General features: G+C 43.1%; 1 protein-coding gene across 1 annotated transcript; it reads left to right on the top strand.

Annotated features, from left to right (window-relative positions):
• Window positions 1-15,448: 15,448 nt before the first annotated feature.
• sln (sarcolipin) lies at window positions 15,449-15,544 on the top strand (the record flags this gene model as incomplete). The annotated part of the gene is made up of 1 exon (XM_080543318.1): window positions 15,449-15,544. One exon carries the CDS (start codon window positions 15,449-15,451, stop codon window positions 15,542-15,544), a length of 96 nt encoding a protein of 31 aa, XP_080399444.1.

Here is a 15,544-nt window from a genome sequence, read left to right as displayed (position 1 = left end):
TCCTCAGACGACAGTTTGTGATTGGCTGTTTGTGATTGGCTGTTTCCTCAGATGACTGTTTGTGATTGGCTGTTTCCTCAGACAACAGTTTGTGATTGGCTGTTTCCTCAGACGACTGTTTGTGATTGGCTGTTTCCTCAGACGGCTGTTTGTGATTGGCTGTTTCCTCAGACGACTGTTTGTGATTGGCTGTTTCCTCAGACGACTGTTTGTGATTGGCTGTTTCCTCAGACAGCTGTTTGTGATTGGCTGTTTCCTCAGACGGCTGTTTGTGATTGGCTGTTTCCTCAGACGACAGTTTGTGATTGGCTGTTTCCTCAGACGACTGTTTGTGATTGGCTGTTTCCTCAGATGACTGTTTGTGATTGGCTGTTTCCTCGGAAGACAGTTTGTGATTGGCTGTTTCCTCAGACGACTGTTTGTGATTGGCTGTTTCCTCAGACGACTGTTTGTGATTGGCTGTTTCCTCAGACGACAGTTTGTGATTGGCTGTTTCCTCAGACGACTGTTTGTGATTGGCTGTTTCCTCAGACGGCTGTTTGTGATTGGCTGTTTCCTCAGACAACTGTTTGTGATTGGCTGTTTCCTCAGACGACTGTTTGTGATTGGCTGTTTCCTCAGACGGCTGTTTGTGATTGGCTGTTTCCTCAGACGGCTGTTTGTGATTGGCTGTTTCCTCAGACGGCTGTTTGTGATTGGCTGTTTCCTCAGACGACTGTTTGTGATTGGCTGTTTGTGATTGGCTGTTTCCTCAGATGACTGTTTGTGATTGGCTGTTTCCTCAGACGACAGTTTGTGATTGGCTGTTTCCTCAGACGACTGTTTGTGATTGGCTGTTTCCTCAGATGACTGTTTGTGATTGGCTGTTTCCTCAGACGGCTGTTTGTGATTGGCTGTTTCCTCAGACGACTGTTTGTGATTGGCTGTTTCCTCAGAAGACTGTTTGTGATTGGCTGTTTCCTCAGACGACAGTTTGTGATTGGCTGTTTCCTCAGACGGCTGTTTGTGATTGGCTGTTTCCTCAGACGGCTGTTTGTGATTGGCTGTTTCCTCAGACGACAGTTTGTGATTGGCTGTTTCCTCAGACGACTGTTTGTGATTGGCTGTTTGTGATTGGCTGTTTCCTCAGATGACTGTTTGTGATTGGCTGTTTCCTCAGACAACAGTTTGTGATTGGCTGTTTCCTCAGACGACTGTTTGTGATTGGCTGTTTCCTCAGACGACAGTTTGTGATTGGCTGTTTCCTCAGACGACTGTTTGTGATTGGCTGTTTCCTCATACGATTGTTTGTGATTGGCTGTTTCCTCAGACGGCTGTTTGTGATTGGCTGTTTCCTCAGACGACTGTTTGTGATTGGCTGTTTCCTCAGACGACTGTTTGTGATTGGCTGTTTCCTCAGACGACAGTTTGTGATTGGCTGTTTCCTCAGACGACAGTTTGTGATTGGCTGTTTCCTCAGACGGCTGTTTGTGATTGGCTGTTTCCTCAGACGGCTGTTTGTGATTGGCTGTTTCCTCAGACGACTGTTTGTGATTGGCTGTTTCCTCGGACGACTGTTTGTGATTGGCTGTTTCCTCAGACGGCTGTTTGTGATTGGCTGTTTCCTCAGACGGCTGTTTGTGATTGGCTGTTTCCTCAGACGGCTGTTTGTGATTGGCTGTTTCCTCAGATGACAGTTTGTGATTGGCTGTTTCCTCAGACGACTGTTTGTGATTGGCTGTTTCCTCAGACGACTGTTTGTGATTGGCTGTTTCCTCAGACAGCTGTTTGTGATTGGCTGTTTCCTCAGACGGCTGTTTGTGATTGGCTGTTTCCTCAGACGACAGTTTGTGATTGGCTGTTTCCTCAGACGACTGTTTGTGATTGGCTGTTTCCTCAGATGACTGTTTGTGATTGGCTGTTTCCTCGGAAGACAGTTTGTGATTGGCTGTTTCCTCAGACGACTGTTTGTGATTGGCTGTTTCCTCAGACGACTGTTTGTGATTGGCTGTTTCCTCAGACGACAGTTTGTGATTGGCTGTTTCCTCAGACGACTGTTTGTGATTGGCTGTTTCCTCAGACGGCTGTTTGTGATTGGCTGTTTCCTCAGACAACTGTTTGTGATTGGCTGTTTCCTCAGACGACTGTTTGTGATTGGCTGTTTGTGATTGGCTGTTTCCTCAGACGGCTGTTTGTGATTGGCTGTTTCCTCAGACGACTGTTTGTGATTGGCTGTTTCCTCAGACGACTGTTTGTGATTGGCTGTTTCCTCAGACGGCTGTTTGTGATTGGCTGTTTCCTCAGACGGCTGTTTGTGATTGGCTGTTTCCTCAGACGGCTGTTTGTGATTGGCTGTTTCCTCAGACGGCTGTTTGTGATTGTCTGTTTCCTCAGACGGCTGTTTGTGATTGGCTGTTTCCTCAGATGACTGTTTGTGATTGGCTGTTTGTGATTGGCTGTTTCCTCAGATGACTGTTTGTGATTGGCTGTTTCCTCAGACGACAGTTTGTGATTGGCTGTTTCCTCAGACGACTGTTTGTGATTGGCTGTTTCCTCAGACGACTGTTTGTGATTGGCTGTTTCCTCAGACGACTGTTTGTGATTGGCTGTTTCCTCAGACGACAGTTTGTGATTGGCTGTTTCCTCAGACGACTGTTTGTGATTGGCTGTTTCCTCAGACGACAGTTTGTGATTGGCTGTTTCCTTAGACGACTGTTTGTGATTGGCTATTTCCTCAGACGACCCCCAGAGCACGCCGGGGCTCCTGGCGGCGGCGGCGTCCCTGAGAGAGAGCTCCGCCTTCCTGCAGTCAGAGGCCATGCGGCCGGCCAACGACCCCAAGGAGCGCGACCCCTCCCACGTCCGCATGCTGAACGACGTCCTCCGGGACCTGGAGAAGAGCTTCATCATCCCCCAGCCCCCTCCTGGCGTATACAGGTACTGCACCAGGGAGGGAGGGAGGGAGGGAGGGAGTGACTGACTGACTGACTGACTGACTGACTGACTGACTGACTGACTTAGTGTGTTATGTGTGACACAACGGGCGGGTGGGGGGGAGGGAGGGAGGGTTGGAGGGAGGGAGGGAGGGAGGGAGTGACTGACTGACTGAGTGTGTTATGTGTGACACAACGGGCGGGTGGGTGGGAGGGAGGGAGGGATGGAGGTAGGGTTGGAGGGAGGGTGGGTTGGAGGGAGGGAGGGAGGGTTGGAGGGAGGGAGGGAGGGAGGGTTGGAGGGAGGGAGGGAGGGTTGGAGGGTGGGAGGGAGGGAGGGAGTGAGGGAGTGAGTGAGTGAGTGAGTGAGTGAGTGCGTGCGTGAGTGCGTGCGTGCGGACAACATGCTACGAGACCTGGAGAAGAGCTCCATTGCCCCTTATGGTCTATAGGTATCCATACATAAGTCAATCAATCAATCAATCAATCTTTACAAACAGACAGGCATCTACAGGTAAACAATATTGTACAGTATCTTTATAGTTATAGCTCACCAATAGATCAGATACTGTGGAACAACCCCCTTCTAATACAAACCTCCCAGACGCCACACCAGCAACATGATACATACAATATAGAGCGCTGTATGATGTATTCTTTGGGATCAGTCGATTATTCTTAATTATGGTGATAATGGTAACTGAGTTATGTTTGAATCCACCAGCATTAATCTTTGTTTGGATGTTTGTTTGTTTGTGTTCCTCGTGTACTACAGCTACACTGATCCCTCAATATCAATAATATATCATTTATTATTATTATTTATATGCAGCTATCTTTCCCAGAATACTCATGGTGAGCCACATAGTTCGTGCTACTGAGGAGTAGCATAGCTACATAGTGCAATGCAATGTTTACAAAGATAATGGCTAGGCTAATTGTGCTAAGGTGCCATTAGCATCGAGACTAAAGCCGCTATTAGCCGCCCAAATCGCCCCTCGACCCAGCACTAAAACCGTAATGGGGTCGTTATTAAAGGAACTAATTGTCCCCTTCCCTGGGAATGTAGGTGTACTTTTCATGAGTGGTTTGTATGTGTTGATGTTAGTAACCAGTAACCACTGGCTTAAGAAAAGTAAAACTCAATACGGATTTGTGGATGCAGAATAACCTGCAAATTCTTAAAGAGCATTATGATTCGGTTTTGGCATCGGGACTTCAGGGTATCTCCCCATTTGAACAGGTTGCATTAGATAAAGCCATTGCATATGGCAAGGCGAGATATAAACATAAGCTAACAAGCCTGTCTATTGCAACTCTAACATCGCTCGTGGGGAGCGATCATGAGCCCACTGTGCAGGGAGAGGGCAGAGAGGCTCGGCTGGACCCTGTGGAGTGGCCGGAGCTGTTGCGGCCCAACCTGGGCCCTGATCCTAGCCTCGGCCCTGACCCTAACCTCAATCCTGACCCTAATCTTAACCTCAACCCCCATTATGATTCTGGCCCTAACCTGATCTCTGACCATAACCCTTACCCTAGGCCTGACCCTAACCCTAGGCCTGGCCCGAACCCTGACCCTAAGCCTAACCCTAACCTTAACCTTAGGCCCAACCCTAACCCTAGGCCTAACCTTAACCCTAACCCTAGGCCTAACCCTAACCCTAACCTTAACCTTAACCCTAACCTTCACCCTAACCTTAACCCTGAGCCTAACCTTAACCCTAAGCCTGGGCATAACCCTAACCCTGGCCCTAACCTTAACCCTAAGCCTGGGCCTTACCCTAACCCTGATCCTAACCTTAACCCTAAGCCTAGGCCTAACCCTAACCTTAACCCTAACCTTAACCCTTCCTCTCTCTCCTTGATTGTTTCCACCTCACCCAGCACATCAACTTCCCCACCCATGTAAAAGGCCACACACTCGACCTTGTCTGCTCTGCCTCCCTACCCATATCCAACCCCCACCCTCTTCCATTTCCACTCTCTGACCACCACTGCATCCTCTTCTCTGCCCCCCTGCCCCTACCGCACCACCCCATCAAACGCACCATCTCTTTCCGTAACATAAAATCTGTCAACCCACTCACTCTATCTCAGTCCATATCTTCTGCCCTCCCCACTGACTCCACTCCCACCAACCCGGAAGACTATGCCACCATGCTCAACTCCATTCTCACTGACTCCCTTGACTCACTGGCCCCCTTGAAAACCATCACTGTCTCCTTCACCACCTCCTCCCCCTGGTACACCCCTGAACTACGCACCATGAAACAGACCGGCCGCCAACTAGAAAGACTCCACAACAAAACCCACCTCACTGTCCATGCCGAAGCCTACAAGCACCATATCTCCTCCAACCGTGATGCACTCCAAGCTGCCAAATCTGCCTACTACTCCAACCTCATCAACACCACCAATCGAAACCCCCGCACCCTCTTCGCCACTGTCAAGACACTACTCCAGACCCCGGACAACAACACAACTTCCTCCCCTGATCTCTGCAACTCTTTTCTCCACGCCTTCAACAGCAAGATCTCCCACATCAACAGCTCACTGACTGCCTCCATCTCCAACTCCACCACCCCCGCCCCCCCTGCTGTCATCTTCCCCCCTCCTGATTACCCTCCCGCTACTCCTCTCACTACTTTCTCCCCTGTCGACTCCTCCCTCATCACTACTATCATCACCGCCTCCAAAACAACCACCTGCTCCCTCGACCCCCTCCCTACCACCCTGACCAAGGCCTGCCTCCCTGCCCTCATCCCCCACCTCACTGCCCTCTTCAATCAGTCCCTATCCCAAGGCCACGTTCCCTCAAGCTACAAACTTGCCGCTGTCACCCCCATTCTCAAAAAGCCCACTCTTGACCCAGCCAACCTCTCCAACTACCGCCCCATCTCCAACCTACCATTCTTCTCCAAAACCCTAGAGCGCGCTGTCGCTGCCCAACTTCACTCCCACCTCCAATCCAACAAACTATACGAACCCCTTCAATCTGGCTTCCGCCCACATCACAGCACTGAAACAGCCCTGGTCAAAGTCATCAACGACATACCCAGCCATCACCTTGTCTCGAGACATCTTAAGACACATTTGTCAAGACGTCTTGAGACACGTCTAAGGACGTGTCTATAGACATGGGTCTTAAGATGTCTTGGAAATATGAAGATGTCTTAAGATGGCTTGAGATGTCTTGGAAATATGAAGATGTCTTAAGATGTCTTGAGATGTCTTGGAAATATGAAGAACACAATGAATGTCATAGTATTGTCTCAGCATTTTATTATTTAAAAAACAACATACACAAATACATAATCATACTGTGGATTACTAATTGATAAAGACATTTACAGGAAATTGCAGGAACTATTATAAATAGGAACAAAATGATTATGTGTACAACATTATTATATGAACAAAATGAGTATATGTACAAAACCTTTTGTAGGTAGGACACTATTGGACCTCGGCCCAAATCTAGTACTGAACCTGACCCCCCATGCTAAACCATTTGGAAGTACAGTATACTAGGACTCCAATTCAGACACACTGGGGGGCTGTCACAAATCTACTAACTCTAATTATTTAAAATACAAATAAATAAATAAACAAGAATGTGTTGTGTAACAACTCCCCCAAGATTCCCCTCCACCACAGAGAGACTAAACTGTCCTTCTGAAAGAGACTACACTGACATCCTCCATCCCAGACAGACTACAATGACCACCATCACAGTGTGACATGGGAGAGTTACTCCATATGAGAGTGGAGAAACCTATTCTTCAGGTAGCATGTGTTCCTGATGTTGTGGACTACTCTTTTATCAACAATTTCACAGTATTGCCCATTGGTGGCAGTTGACTTCATACCTATCCCAACAAGTTGGCGTGGTTCCCAAAAACATTTATGATGTAGGAACAGGAGGGTGTCAGTGATGGCTGAGGGTGGGAAGAGAAGCTTTGCTCCCTCCTTGTACTCTTCACAGCCTGTCAGGGGATCTTCTCTGTGGAGTGGCAGGAACACGGCCCCTTCAAACAGGAGCTGTGGATTCTCTGAAAATAAAAGACATCAAGTATTAAGGTAGGCTATAGATTCCCATCAATATTTTTTATACAATGAATGAATGAATGAATGAATGAATGGACTTTATTGTCATTGCTACAGTACAGGTACCAAACAACGAAATTTAGGAGGGGTGGCTCCCCTGGTGTTAGGAAAGGGGAAAAAAAAAAAAAACTTTTAGAAAAAGAATAAAATCACAAGAAGGTAAGGAGCTGGTTTACATAAATAAAGGCTATGTACACAATCCACTGTACTATACTGCACAGATAGTCAACTAGGGTTGTCATATTGCACAAAATTATTTTTTCACGTTATTTAAAGTGTCACAGTTTGCAGGCTTGAAATGTACATGTTTGTGCCTCAGCACTAGCTGCCATACAATCCGTCCAGACTGTCCTGGGCCCAGAACTTAGGCCTTTGCTGTGTTCAGGGCCTTGACGGCCCTGTGGTAGAAGCAGTTCTTCAGTCTGTTTGTCTTAGCGGCCGGGGTCCTGTACCTCCTTTTCGAGGGCAGCCTGATAAAGTGTACGTGCCCAGGGTGGGTCGGGTCCCTGGAGATCTTGGAGGCCTTCCTGAGACAGCGTGTGTTGTACAGCTCAAGGTCTTTCAGTAAGACTTTTTTACCTGACATGGTAGCCCTTATGCCTGTGATTTTCACCGGTTGCCTGTGGTTCCTGTCTTCACCAAGTAGGGTTGGGTTGAGTTGGGTTGGGGTTGTCTCCACAAATGACCCAACTCTGATAGTCTTATATCAAATCTGAGAATGAAATTCAGTATGCTAATTATAAAAGGGGTATGCTATTGATAATAGCATATAATTTAGATTGTTTTTAATTTATTATTTTAGATAATTCATTCAAGAGACATCTATTCAATTATTGAACAAATACATCCCTTTAGAACCCCCACCCCCCTGTATCTCTCTCTCTCTCTCTCTCTCTCTCTCTCTCTCTCTCTCTCTCTCTCTCTCTCTCTCTCTCTCTCTCTCTCTCTCTCTCTCTCTCTCTCTCTCAAATGGGATTCTGGCCACCTGCCAAAATGCTTTGCTCTGGATGCACTTTAGCCATCCAATTCCTTCTATGTGCAGAGCTCCCTTGGCGTTTAGAGCACCTGTGGTTGACTAACTTCATAATGATAGACACCATGCTTGATAAGTGTGGTTTACATAGAGCTTGGTTGGTGTCCTTACACAAACACACCGGGCTACCCAGGACGCTCTCATCAAAGTAGCGGTGGGTTTGGTTGCAACATGAGATTTCGTCTGTCTGACAATGGAAACTGAGTTTAGGGGCTTACAGCTTAGCTATGTAGCCCTGAACTGTATTATGAAAATAAAAAGATGACTCATGTAAACTGAGGAGTTCAAGTATTGAAATTGACCTCTTATATATTCAAGCTATTATGACCATTTATTTATTGCGAAGTGGACCCCTCTCACAGTCAATTGCAGATTCAGTGTTTGTATTCCGCTCTTTGCATATCTCTCTCTCTGTGTGAGTGTGTGTGTGTGTGTGTGTGTGTGTGTGTGTGTGTGTGTGTGTGTGTATAGAGGCTCTAGAGGCTGCATGTGTGTGTTATATAAATAAATATATAAAGCCCTCACCTGTTCTCAGCCCTCTCAGTAACCATGGCTGAGTTGGCCAGAGGGAACCCTTTTTTATAGACACGTACAAAACAACAGCTGGTCACAGAGCATCCTGGTACCCTGCCCTTCACCATCACAATGTCTAAATTCTTTCCATCCAGGTTAGACAGTTCTAGACATTTCTGTGCCAAGCCGTTCAAACAGAGTCACGTTGATCCATCCTATGAAAACATCTCCATGTCCTGCAGCATTCATGTACAGTTGTCAAGCCAGTAGGACTATAGCCTGCAAAGAAATCCTGGAATCTTTGGTGTTTTATGGCAAGATGGAGCCCTCTTCAGAAACCCCTGTAGTTTTTTTTAAAAATGGTGTCTCTGATCTCTTCCTCTCTCAGGAGACACTCTCACTAGATCTCTGAAAGACATGAAAGCAGTGTGAAAAATGTCAAAAAATATCAAACAAAAGCATATAACAAATCTTCTCTAATGTGGTGGTAGTTATCGTGGGGTGGTGATGATGATATACTTGTGATGGTTGAAAAACTGTGTTGCACCCTCACGTGTCAGGACTCATCAAACCCCAGCAAGGAGAAATCACTTCCTTACTGTATATCCATACTGGTCCTTAGATTGAGCGAGACCCATTTTCAAAATAAGTCTTACAGATATCCATCTTATAGATATATGGGCCAAAGTACCACTTTCAAAATACCATTCAAGAAAGGTTTTTCATAAATAATAATATAAAGCTTTTTGTCCCCAACACGATCTATCGAAACACCTTTAAACCTTTTCCATTACAAAAATAAGACTTTACAAGCCCTCAACGTTTCTTATGGAACTTATTTTTCTAGTTACAATTGTAATTGTATGCAGTACCACTTTCTGATGTAAGTTTTTGTCTGTCTGTTTTTGTGTGTTTATTTGACGTTATGTGTTGATGTCCATACTGTTATGTTATAATGCTTGATTTGTTTGTATATTGTAAATTGATTAATAGCAATAATACAAAAAATACTCACAACAAAGGTCCTACAAGTAATCACACACTAAACTAAAAGTTTTTAATAATAATGTCGACACTCACATAACACCAACCCCTCCCAGAATGTGTGGAATGGTGTTTGGAGAGCATGTTGACACCCCATGTCTCACCTCTGATTTGGAAGGTAATCCTGTCAGCTTTATTCTGGCTCCTCTCACAGAGAACCCTGCCTACGCAGCTGTTGGAGCCGCCCTGGGCCCACTGGATCTCATACACTCATACACAGGAACGCACACACACACACATACACACACATACAGAAAAGCTAAAAGACTATTCTGGAAGACTGATTCATATTTTGGTGGGAGGCTTGGATCTGCTTCATTTCTATCATTTAAACCTTGTAAAACTAGGTTGGCACGGAACATATCATGTATTGCTAATGTATCCATTAGTTTAGGTTACACCGAGGGCTTAAGAGTAAGCTCTTGGATGCCGTTTACCTTTCTGCTTTTAGGTTCACTACTGGTGAGGTTCAGAGCACTCATCATTGCATCTTGGTGCAACTTAATAAAGTTGGGTGGTCTTCTCTGTCTGAGAGATGCAATCATTTCTATCTACAAAGCCATTATTGGGAAGCTACCATCTTATATCACATCCATGCTAGATTGGTCCTATGGACAACATCATTCAGTAGTAAATCATACAGTAGTAAATCATACAGTAGGCCCAATACATCATTGGACCTCGCAAAACACCAAGAGGAGACCAGCCCAGGATCCAGTTAATCCAATATGGGAAATCCCAGGATGAGCAACTCAGGGGAAACCTTCACACCAGTCCTGCCTACGTGTGCTTGTGTTTGTTATTGTGTTTGTTATTGTGTTTGTGTTTGTGTTTGTGTTTGTTATTGTGTTTGTTATTGTGTTTGTGTTTGTTATTGTGTTTGTTATTGTGTTTGTGTTTGTTATTGTGTTTGTTATTGTGTTTGTTATTGTGTTTGTTATTGTGTTTGTTATTGTGTTTGTGTGTGTTATTGTGTTTGTTATTGTGTTTGTGTTTGTTATTGTGTTTGTGTTTGTTATTGTGTTTGTTATTGTGTTTGTGTGTGTTATTGTGTTTGTTATTGTGTTTGTGTTTGTTATTGTGTTTGTGTTTGTGTTTGTTATTGTGTTTGTGTTTGTTATTGTGTTTGTGTTTGTTATTGTGTTTGTGTTTGTTATTGTGTTTGTTATTGTGTTTGTGTTTGTTATTGTGTTTGTGTTTGTGTTTGTTATTGTGTTTGTGTTTGTGTTTGTTATTGTGTTTGTTATTGTATTTGTTATTGTGTTTGTTATTGTGTTTGTGTTTGTTATTGTGTTTGTTATTGTGTTTGTGTTTGTGTTTGTTATTGTGTTTGTTATTGTGTTTGTGTTTGTGTTTGTTATTGTGTTTGTTATTGTGTTTGTGTTTGTGTTTGTTATTGTGTTTGTGTTTGTGTTTGTGTTTGTTATTGTGTTTGTGTTTGTTATTGTGTTTGTGTTTGTTATTGTGTTTGTGTTTGTTATTGTGTTTGTGTTTGTTATTGTGTTTGTGTTTGTTATTGTGTTTGTTATTGTGTTTGTGTTTGTGTTTGTGTTTGTTATTGTGTTTGTTATTGTGTTTGTGTTTGTGTTTGTGTTTGTTATTGTGTTTGTGTTTGTGTTTGTGTTTGTTATTGTGTTTGTGTTTGTTATTGTGTTTGTGTTTGTTATTGTGTTTGTGTTTGTGTTTGTTATTGTGTTTGTGTTTGTGTTTGTGTTTGTGTTTGTTATTGTGTTTGTGTTTGTTATTGTGTTTGTGTTTGTTATTGTGTTTGTGTTTGTTATTGTGTTTGTGTTTGTTATTGTGTTTGCGTTTGTGTTTGTTATTGTGTTTGTTATTGTGTTTGTGTTTGTTATTGTGTTTGTGTTTGTTGTTGTGTTTGTGTTTGTGTTTGTTATTGTGTTTGTGTTTGTGTTTGTTATTGTGTTTGTGTTTGTTATTGTGTTTGTGTTTGTTATTGTGTTTGTGTTTGTGTTTGTTATTGTGTTTGTGTTTGTTATTGTGTTTGTGTTTGTTATTGTGTTTGTGTTTGTTATTGTGTTTGTGTTTGTGTTTGTTATTGTGTTTGTGTTTGTGTTTGTGTTTGTTATTGTGTTTGTGTTTGTGTTTGTTATTGTGTTTGTGTTTGTGTTTGTTATTGTGTTTGTGTTTGTTATTGTGTTTGTTATTGTGTTTGTTATTGTGTTTGTGTTTGTTATTGTGTTTGTTATTGTGTTTGTGTTTGTGTTTGTTATTGTGTTTGTGTTTGTTATTGTGTTTGTGTTTGTTATTGTGTTTGTGTTTGTTATTGTGTTTGTTATTGTGTTTGTGTTTGTGTTTGTTATTGTGTTTGTGTTTGTGTTTGTTATTGTGTTTGTGTTTTTATTGTGTTTGTGTTTGTTATTGTGTTTGTGTTTGTGTTTGTTATTGTGTTTGTGTTTGTTATTGTGTTTGTTATTGTGTTTGTGTTTGTGTTTGTTATTGTGTTTGTTATTGTGTTTGTGTTTGTGTTTGTTATTGTGTTTGTTATTGTGTTTGTTATTGTGTTTGTGTTTGTTATTGTGTTTGTTATTGTGTTTGTGTTTGTGTTTGTTATTGTGTTTGTTATTGTGTTTGTTATTGTGTTTGTGTTTGTTATTGTGTTTGTGTTTGTGTTTGTTATTGTGTTTGTTATTGTGTTTGTTATTGTGTTTGTGTTTGTGTTTGTTATTGTGTTTGTTATTGTGTTTGTGTTTGTTATTGTGTTTGTTATTGTGTTTGTGTTTGTTATTGTGTTTGTTATTGTGTTTGTGTTTGTTATTGTGTTTGTATTTGTTATTGTGTTTGTGTTTGTTATTGTGTTTGTTATTGTGTTTGTTATTGTGTTTGTTATTGTGTTTGTGTTTGTGTTTGTTATTGTGTTTGTGTTTGTTATTGTTTTGTGTTTGTTATTGTGTTTGTTATTGTGTTTGTTATTGTGTTTGTGTTTGTTATTGTGTTTGTGTTTGTTATTGTGTTTGTGTTTGTTATTGTGTTTGTTATTGTGTTTGTTATTGTGTTTGTGTTTGTGTTTGTTATTGTGTTTGTGTTTGTGTTTGTGTTTGTTATTGTGTTTGTGTTTGTTATTGTGTTTGTGTTTGTGTTTGTTATTGTGTTTGTGTTTGTTATTGTGTTTGTGTTTGTTATTGTGTTTGTGTTTGTTATTGTGTTTGTGTTTGTGTTTGTGTTTGTGCTTGTGTATAAAGCAAGTGGGTTTAGGAGTGTAAGCTCCATCATAAGCAGCTGCTAAGTGTGAGGTGAGCTTAGGTTAGCTGTTGCTATGGATTGTCATAATGAAAGGTATTATTTATTGCGCCAGGAAACTGATCTCAGTGTAGGAATTTATATACGTTGATATAATATATATGTTCTCCCTGGTCAAGTTGAGCAACTCCTAGAGGTCTGGAATTAACGACACGATGGAAACATCTTCTCTCTGTGTTGATTCTATATGACGATGTTTGGAATGGGCTTCTGTTTGCTACAGTTTGATGTTGATGTTGCCTACCATTCAGAGAATCAGACTGGAATGAAACCCATCACTGAAACAATATTTTATAAATAACCAGTCTCCTGTCTCCTGTCTTCTGTGTGTGTGTGTGTGTGTGTGTGTGTGTGTGTGTGTGTGTGTGTCTGTTTCTGTGTGTGTATGTCTGTGTCTGTGTGTGGTGTGTTGAGGTGTGTGTGTATGTGTGTGTGTGTGTGTGTGTGTGTGTGTGTGTGTGTGTGTGTGTGTGTGGAGAAGGAGGTGTTATGTGTACCCTTAAGTGTTCAGTGCTGCTTAGCCCCGAAATATTTGATTCCCTGTTTGTATAATATAATTTGTGGAACCAAATAAAGTATTCAAATGTGTGTGTGTGTGTGTGTGTGCGTGCGTATGTGTGTGTGTGTGTGTGTGTGTGTGTGCGTATGTGTGTGTGTAAAGTAAATAGAGGCTCTAGAGGCTTCCCAAACCAACTGACTACTGCCCCCCCCCCCCCCTTCCGAAGGCGGGGGGCGGGCCACTAGCTTTTGGCTACTTTAGTGGCGGACCCTGCCCCTCAGGGCTGTAGAACATACGACCTGCGGAGAGGACAGCACAGTCCAGGAGAAGCCAGGACCACCGCCTTTCACACCTCCGAGTGGCTCTATGTCTGCAGCCTGCCTCAGCCAGGTAACTCACCTCTGGAGATGTGTTTTTACCCTGCCTATTATGGTATCTTTTATTCTGTATTTGTATTTACCTTTAATTGACCCAGTGAGTACACTGACAATACATTCTTATCTATAACCAGAAAAGGACACGACAGTGTGAGTTATGAGCACATTCATTCATATTCAATGTGTATATGGTATTAGATATCTATCTATATTCTGGAGAGTGTCAGTGAGTCAGAGATTGAACTGGATTGGTGAATGGTGACTGGCCCAGTAAGGTAACTGTGGTGAGCTTAAAACAGTTGTTCAGTGATGACTTGTGTGGATCTGCTGTGGTTACGAGTGTGTGTGTGTGTGTGTGTGTGTGTGTGTGTGTGTGTGTGTGTGTGTGCATCAGGGACATGCGGTTAGGGGAGGCAGTGCCTCACCTGTCATACTCCAAAGAAAATAGCTGTTACGAAAAGTAAAAAAAAAAGAAAAAGAAAAGAAGATTCTTCCACTGATCTGTGTTATAAATGTAATTTCTGTATGATTTCAATCGTTTATACTCAAAATCGTGTAGGAATGTGTGGAGCTCCGCTGCAAATACAGGGAGAGACGAGAGGTGCGGCAGCGACGAGCTCAGCCTCACCTGATTGCGCCTCAACCCCTCAGAGACTGTTGGGCAATAAGTGCGTGACCGTTAAAACTCAAATTTAAAAAGCACCGGGGGCGGCAGCTATCACGTCTGCCTCTCTGAGGGGACGTGTATTGAGCCCAGGTAATGGACACTCCCTCTCCCTCCACGTTAGCCAACTCTAGCAACAAAAACTTCCAGCACTGCAAAAATGGAAGGCGTTCTATATCTAACCTTAAAAATGTCTCAAAATTGGACTTTCAATACAAAACAGGGAGTGATCAACAATGGAACACCAATGCCTGAGCTAAAGGACCTACTTCAAACAAAGTGGACAGAAAATAACTTGTTTCAAATGGAGTGGTACTGTGTGTGTGTGTGTGTGTGTGTGTGTGTGTGTGTGTGTGTGTGTGTGTGTGTGTGTGTGTGTGTGTGCGGTACTGCAACTCAAACAAACAAAGTGATCTGGATGCATGTGTGTTACCTGAATGAAAGGAAACTTATGTTCGCCAATAGTATTGTGCAACCTGCCAATTGAATGGTGAATTTAAGCAACCTCTACCGGGTTCATATGTGTATAAATCTGTCTCTGATAGCCAGTGCCTCTCCAACCATTGACCTCACCGCACTTCACTGGTGTGTGTGTGTGTGTGTGTGTGTGTGTGTGTGTGTGTGTGTGTGTGTGTGTGTGCGTGCGTTACTGTTGACTGATGATGGGCTGTAGAGTGAGCAGATGTTTATCTATATAGAGAAATACACACACACAGACACACAAAAAACATACACCTCTGACGGGGTGCTCACATGTTCAACTGCATTTCGTTGTCTAGTACTTGTACTCTGCAATGACAATAAAGTTGAATTGAATCGAATCGAATCGAATCTAATGTATCAGTAGTGACTTCAAGGTTTTCCTTCTTTCCGTCTCTTTTCTTCTCTCCTCTCAGATCTCACCATCTTGATACTGGAACCCTGAACACTTTCAGGCTGTGAGGAGCCACACCCCTTCAGGACCACCCTCTCAAGCGCCCTCTCTCCTCCTCATCCTCCTCTTCCTCTCCATAGAGAGACAACCATCCCTCCTAGGACAGAATGGACCGTTCCGTGCGAGAGCTGTGTGTGAACTTCATGATAGTCTTATTCACTGTTCTACTGATGTGGCTGCTGGTCAAGACTTACCAGGACTGA

This window comes from Nansenia antarctica, assembly GCF_963989245.1.
Source record: "Nansenia antarctica genome assembly, chromosome: 12".
NCBI lineage: Eukaryota > Metazoa > Chordata > Actinopteri > Argentiniformes > Microstomatidae > Nansenia > Nansenia antarctica.
This window is presented reverse-complemented; position numbering and strand designations above follow the sequence as displayed.